Genomic DNA, 7968 nt, shown 5'->3' on the forward strand with positions numbered 1-7968 from the left:
TCTTGATTTTGTTTCTCTACGGGATATCAAAACAACATACATACTATCTTGAGTATTATTATCCAAGATACACTTCTCTCATACATAATGGTTATATCTGAACTGAGAAAACAATACATAATTTATTTCTACAACTTCCTAAACTCCATAATTTGTCTATTCATGTGTCTTAATCCATTAAGACACAAACCAAATCTCAATTCAATCACTATCTGTTAGGAAACAATAAGATTAGCTGGCATTTAAGTTTATCTCTATTTAAACTTCATTATGTTTATCTTTTCCCTAGTTGGTTAGTCTCTGATAAAGATTTGTAATTGTATAAATACATTGGAAAATCAATGAATAAACAAGGCAATTCATACCAACTTTTCATGGTATTAGAGCGGGTTTAAGAAACCTAAAACTAGGGATGAGAATGGTGTGGTTCAGTGCGGTTTTTGGTCAAAACCGAACCGAAAATTGCAACTTCGGTTTTTTGAAATTTAGAAACCGCATCGTTCGGTTTTTATGCGGTTTTTTGCTGTTCGTTTTTTTTTTTGTTTTTTTTTTTTTTTGTTGTCGTTGTTGTTTTTTGTTAGAGTTTTTTTTTGTTGGTTTTCATTTTGCCTTTTAACTAAAACTTAAGTAACTTGGCGAGTTACTTTGACTCAGATGACTAGTGCTAATCATTTTTTGGAGATGGACCGATACCACCCCCTCTTGGTATGAAATCAAATCACCTAACCACTCATCCAACATGTTTCTAATGTTTGAACATAATACAAATTTAATATAATATTTGTTTCACATGTACATGCAATAATACCAATTAATATATTCATAAAAATGATACTAGCATCATTAGTACTCTTCACATTTAAATGTTAAAAAATATCATAAACATTATTTGTTAATGTAAATACTATTAGCTATATGCTTAAAAATACACAATCATCATCTGATAGATAAGATAGATATTTATATTTATAGAAATTATAATTGTAATAAGTTCTTGGTTCTTACAAATATCAACACTTAACATATATATATATATATATATATATATATATATATATATACACATATATATATATATATATATATATATATATATATATATATGTGTGTGTGTGTGTGTGTGTGTGTGTGGTGCGGTTCGGTTCGGTTTTTTATGGTTTTTGCGAGACTAGAAACCACACCGCACCGAGAACTTTTGGTTTTTGCATAACTAAAAACCGCACCATTGGTTTTCATTTCGGTTTTGGTTTATGCGGTTTTTTTGGTTTGCGGTTCGGTTTTTGCTCACCCCTACCTAAAACCGTAAAACATGACAAAATCTGGAGAAGAATCTTCAGAGGGCTCAAAATCGTCACCACCTAAAATTGAATCCAATTCTCCTTTCTTTCTTGGACCACAAGACCGTCCAGGTGATTTCATTACTCCAACAAGACTGCGTGGGGATAACTATGATGATTGGGAAGGAGACATACAGACGACATTAGAAGCGCGAAGGAAGTTTGGGTTTCTTGGTGGGACGATCAAAGGCCCTATTCCTCCGTGTACGACTTCAGATTCAGTCACTATCAACGTGATGTTGGTTTCATGGATCATGAATACCATTGAACCAGAGGTTAAATGCTCTCTCTAAATACAGGGATGCGAAGAAACTATGTGATACCTTGAAATCACGATATGAGATTGTTAATGGACCTAGAATTCAGCAATTAAAGGCTTCAATTGCAAAGTATGAACAAAGCAAAACCATGCTTGTTGCAGAATATTTTGGCAAATTGACTGCACTGTGGGAAGAACTTTATAAGCATGAGCCTATAATTAACTGTGAGTGTTGTACAAAGTCCACAGCTGGAGCTAGACACGAGACCAAGAGAGATACAGATATGTTACATAAGTTTCTTATGGGTCTATGTTCAGAATACTTCTCCACTCTACGAACTAGCATTCTATCTCAGGATCTGCTCCCTTCACTTGACAAGGCTTTTCAACTAGTAGTGCAAGATGAACGAGTACGAACATCAAAGGCTGTTCAGGAGGAAAAACCAACAGAAGTTCTGGGTTTTGCTGTTAAAATAGGAGCCAACAGGAGACGAGGAAAAGGTGACAAACCCGATAAGTCAAATCTAAGTTGTACTCACTGCAAGAAAAAAGGTCATGAAGCCAATACTTGTTTCGAGTTAGTAGGGTATCCTGAATGGTGGGAACACAACGACAGGCCTGATGGTGGCACTCGAGGATGCAAATCAGGTGGACGAAGGAGAGGAAGTGTAAGAGCAAACACAGTCAATGAAGGTTCTCACAATGGAGGTATAGTGGCTGGAAATAATAGCAACTCACCGCTATTATTTATAGCTGAACAATGGAAGGCTCTAATCAGTCTTATGAGTACTTCCAAGATTACAGATGAAAGATTGAATGGTAAGTTTAAAAAACGGTTGTGGATTATCAATTCAGGAGCAACACACCATGTCACTGGTGATGCTTCTTGGTTGGAAAATACATGTAACATACCTGGTCGTCTTATGGGTCTTCCAAATGGTAAAAAGGTCATTGTTACATCTTCCTTTTGGAAAACTTGCTCTTGGTAGCCAGTGGGTATATAAAATTAAATATCACTCCAATGGTGACATAGAAAGATACAAATCATGGTTGGTTGTGTTCAGAAATCATCAACAAGAAGGCTTAGATTATAGAGAATTAAAACATTTGCACCCATTGCAAAGATGACTACGGTACGTGTGTTTCTTGCAATTGCAGCTTCAAAAAACTGGGAATCACATCAAATGGACGTGCATAATGCATTCTTACATGGGGATCTACAAGAAGAAGTTTATATGAAATTGCCTCCAGGGTTCAAATGCTCGAATCCTAATTTGGTGTGTCGTCTTCGCAAGTCTCTTTACAGTTTGAAACAGGCTCCTAGGTGTTGGTTTGCTAAACTAGTGACATCACTTAATAAATACGGTTTTCATCATTCTTATTTCGATTACTCTCTTTTACATGCACACGTGGAATGGTGCAAGTTAATGTACTTGTTTATGTGGACGATCTTATCATCTCGGGTAATAATCACGAAGCTATCAAACACTTCAAGACATATTTAAGTAATTGCTTTAAAATGAAAGATCTTGGTCCTTTGAAGTATGTTCTCGGTCTTGAGGTTGCTCGCAGTCCTACTGGTGTTTTCTTGTGTCAACGCAAATACACGCTGGATATTATTGCTGAAACCGGTCTTTTGGGCGCCAAACCAGCCGGTTTTCCCATTGAACAAAACCATAAGCTTGGACTAGCTAAGGTTAAAGAGTTGACTGACCCATAAGTTGATCGTCAACTGGTGGGTTGCTTGATATATCTAGTTGTCACGTGTCCAGATCTAGCGTACTCAGTTCACATCCTATCATAGTTCATGCAGTCTCCACGGATCGAGCATTGGGAAGCAGCTCAACGTGTGGTTAAATATTTAAAGGGGACTCTTGGAAAAGTATTCTCCTACGTATCGATAGTCCTCTCATCTTGAGTGGTTGGTGTGATTCTGACTGGGCTGCTTGCCTTATTACCCAAAGATCTTTATCTAGATGGATTGTGTATCTAGGTCATTCTCCTATTTCTTGGAAAACGAAGAAGCAACATATCGTGTCTCGATCATCCACTGAAGCGGAGTATCGTTCTATGGAAGGTGTTACGTGTGAATTGAAATGGTTAAAAGGTCTTCTTGCTAGCTTGGGCATTCATCACAATAAAAGTATTGATCTATTTTGTGACAGTGAACCGACTCTCTACATTTCACAAAATCCGGTTTTTCATGAATGAAATAATGCACATTGAAGTTGATTGTCATTTTGTTCGTGATGCTATAGTTGATGGTCTCATTAAACCTTCTTATGTTCATACATCTAAACAACTAGCGGATATCTTGACGAAAGCTATGGGAAAATCTGCATTTGATTGTCTTGTTAGCAAGTTGGGGATTTTTGATCCCCATGCTCCAACTTGAGGGGGGATGTTAGGAAACGATAAGATTAGCTGGAATTTAGGTTTATCTCTATTTAAACTTCATTATGTTTATCTTTTCCCTAGTTGCTTAGTCTCTGATAAAGATTTGTAATTGTATAAATACATTTGAAAATCAATGAATAAACAAGGCAATTCATACCAAGTTTTCACTATTCCACTAATTTATGGACTTGTTAAATGTACAACCTTTATGTATAACCTATAACCAAATATCAATCCGTTCATCCAATTTTATTATACTCCACATATTAGTCATCCTTGTGACTTAATTGATTAAGATAAAAACTCAATTCATCAAGATCATAACTTCCAATTTCTAGAGTTTATGCTCACCACCAACCTAATTCAATAATTCATCATTCTTTCAACATGAAATTTTGGAAATAAATGTTTAAATCATTACCATAATGCTACTAATAGGTTTTGTTACTTCATACTAAGCATATTATATCATAATTTTGTAATTGACAACTCCCACCATAGATACTCAAGTAAGCTTCAACACAATAAGAAATTACCTTAAACCAAGTGAAATCGATGCATTCCTCAATTCTCTTGATAGTTACTTGCTCCTGAACTCAATCATCTATATAAGCCTCCAGATTTCCCCGAAGGAAGCTTTGGTGTCGAACATAATGAGTTAGGGTTTCAAATGACCAACTTACAAGCTTAAAATATATCAACATTTGTCTCGTCGACGCATCGCGCTCGAGTCTTGGACGTGATGTGCTCTTGAGGAAAATTTGTCTCAACTTCAGTCAACCATAACGTCTTCATACAAACTCGGAATTTAATGATCTTTACATTCACACGTTCGTATTTGAGTCGACTACAAGTTTATTTTATATTTCCTCAACTAAAAAATACTATATTTTTATATATAATATCATAAACAAAGGGTTACACCTGATTCGCCTCAAAATTACATGTCAACACATATTTTATTCCTCTTGCTTGTCATATAAAGAAGCTAAACCCTCATATTAATACATGCTATGAAAAAGAGGTGTTACATATACAATACTCTTTCTCTTTATTATCAACAAATCCAAAGTTTCTTTCAAATTCTAATGAAAATTATGAGTCAAAATAAGAAGAGTTTGTTCAAACCTAAACAAAAATTTACACTAATATGAATATAATGCCATAATAGTAAATTACATAAATAGTGTCTATGCTTTGGTAAAATGCTTAGTTTTGGCACCTAAGTTTAAAAATTGATATGTTGTATCTTTGTGGTTTATGAATATTGAAGTTTAGGTCCTTGCTTCATATAAAAAGACTAACTTACCCTTCTTCTTTTTTTTTTTTTAATTTTATTTTAACAAATTATTATTATTATTATTATTATTATTATTATTATTATTATTATATAACAGTTTTATTTGTTATTTATTTTAATTGAATTTATGTAGATTTTTTATAAAATTATTTTTATTTTTTAAATTATTTATCTAAATGGTATATATTATTATTTATTCTAAGCTTTATTTATTTATTTTAGTTTTTGTGGTTTAAAAATCTTTTAATATCTTTGACGTCTTATTCGAGTATATGATTTAATATTGTTTTTTTTTTTTTTTTTTTTTTTTTTTTTTTTTTTTTTTTTTTACGTTTTATTCATTCAAGTTATATAACGTTTTTTTTTATATTTTGCTCGAATAACAAAATAGAACCCCAGATAACTATCAAACATCAAATATAATTATTTAATGTTGTTTTTTTATATGTTTTTCGTTTACATCATTCGTTTATATGATTTACTTTTTTTTATTTAGTTTTAAGAGGTTTTATTGTTACTTTTTAAACGCATAATCTTAAATATTAGAATAAAGAATTATCATACCGTCATAACAACTATATTTTAAAAACTATTTGTTAAAAGAATAATCTTAATAAAATTTACCGCTAGTCAATACCCATTAAATATATATTGTCTGAAATAATAAATAATTTTCCCTTGTATTTATTTTAACTACAGAAATAGGATTCCAATTAAAACACAAAGAGAATTTTTTATTATTCCAGACAATATATATTTAATAGGTATTAACAAATGGTATATTTTATATAAAATTATTCTTTTAACAAATAGTTGTTGAAATATAGTTGTTATATTTCGATAATTGTTATAACAATATAATAGTTGTTTATCCAAATATTTAAGATTATGCATTAAAAAGTAACAATAAAACCTCTTAAAGCTGAATAAAAAAAAGATAAAACACATAAACGAATGATATAAACAAAAAACACATAAAAAACCAACATTAAATAAGTTGGTGTTTGTTTATTGTCCGCAGATCTTCTTAGTCTCTTCTGTCTGCGCGGCGCAGACCACATGCAGATATTAGCCTTCGCAGACTGTTTGTTTTTTATGAAGACTGCAGACCTAAAAATGTTTGTGCGTCCTCTTCTTGGCGTAGATGTAGATCAGAATCTTCTAACATCTTCTAGCCTAAAAAAACACATATACTTTTTTTTTTAGTTTTTTTTGAAATTATATTTATTCCAACTTTATAAGTGATAAACAATTTGAAAAAAAAAAGTTACAATACTTAAAAAAAAGCTCGACAATACAAACATCATATTTTTGACAAATATTTAAATAAAAATTTATTATAATAATGGTCGTTGAAATTATATATATATATATATATATATATATATATATATATATATATATATATATATATATATATATATATATATATATTTGTGCCAAATTTTATAGAATATTATTTAATACAACATCATCAATTTCTTAAAAAAATATTTATGACATGTTTTTAATTGAAAAAATCGAAGTTTATTTCCATTCATTTATATATCAAATTTTTTGATTCCTAATTACAATGTTTAGGCATAATTTTGCGACTAAAATTGTTGTTTTTTTATCAAATATCTACGTTAATTTGTACCATTTTTATTTTCACTTTTTATACAATAATACATAAAAGTTGATTTTGATTTGCTAATTATTTATAACAAAGTCATAAATATATTAAAAAAATCACTTTGTAGTTTAAAAAAAAATAGTTTATTTAGATTTTAGTTTATTTTAATAGTCTGCAGATGTTAAAAAAACAAACAATCTTCTTTTTTCAAACTGCAGATGTTTGGTCAACTTCTTTTGTTGCAGAGGTCTACAGACGTGGTGCGCAGACTACAGATATTTTGCTTCAGAAAAAACAAATAACACCTAACTGTATTTGATGTTTGATAGTTATCCGATGTTCTATTTTAATTTGTTTATTCGAGCAAAAACATAAAAATGTTATATAATATGAACGAACAAAACGTCAAAAAAAAAAAAAACAAATATTAAATTGTATATTTGAATAAGACTTCAAAAGATTTTCAAACCACAAAACATAAAGATAAATAAATAAAGCTAAGAATAAATTATGATATATATATATATATATATATATATATATATATATATATATATATATATATATATATATATATAAAGAACAAATAAAATTGTTATATAATAATAATAATAATAATAATGATAATAATAAATTGTTAAAAGAAAATTGCTATATAAGAAAATTGTTATACAAAGAACAAATAAAATTGTTATATATATATATATATATATATATATATATATATATATATATATATATATATATATATATATATATAAAAAGAACAAATAAAATTGTTATATAATAATAATAATAATAATAAATTGTTAAAAAAAAATAAAAAAGAAAAATGAACGATAAAATAATCTTTTTATATAAAACAAAAACCTAAAATACAATATTCATTAACAACATGAATGAAACCTATTAATTTTTAAACTTAAAAACCAAAATTATGAATGTGACAAAAGCACATGACCATTTCTATAATTTACTCATGCCTATTGTTGACCATTTTCAACAAAATAAGTTGATGGGTTTTTGTAAATAAAATTAAGGGTTTTCTCCGGGAAAATAA

General features: G+C 29.6%; 1 protein-coding gene across 1 annotated transcript; it reads left to right on the forward strand.

Annotated features, from left to right (window-relative positions):
- The first annotated feature begins 1309 nt into the window (after positions 1-1309).
- LOC145039830 (uncharacterized) lies at positions 1310-2585 on the forward strand. The gene is made up of 2 exons (XM_078987835.1): positions 1310-1575; positions 1637-2585. The coding sequence occupies exons 1-2, from the start codon at positions 1310-1312 to the stop codon at positions 2583-2585; spliced, it is 1215 nt and encodes a 404-aa protein (XP_078843961.1).
- The last annotated feature ends 5383 nt before the right edge of the window (positions 2586-7968 follow it).

The sequence above is a fragment of the Lactuca saligna genome, chromosome 4, assembly GCF_052625555.1.
Source record: "Lactuca saligna cultivar CGN05327 chromosome 4, ASM5262555v1, whole genome shotgun sequence".
Classification (NCBI taxonomy): domain Eukaryota; kingdom Viridiplantae; phylum Streptophyta; class Magnoliopsida; order Asterales; family Asteraceae; genus Lactuca; species Lactuca saligna.

Excerpts from the sequence above, each read along its gene's own strand:
- LOC145039830 (XM_078987835.1), top strand. The coding sequence starts at position 1,310 with ATGACAAAATCTGGAGAAGAATCTTCAGAGGGCTCAAAATCGTCACCA. Across the intron at positions 1,576-1,636 it reads TCAGTCACTATCAACGTGAT|GGATGCGAAGAAACTATGTG; the intron begins GTTGGTTTCATG and ends CTCTAAATACAG.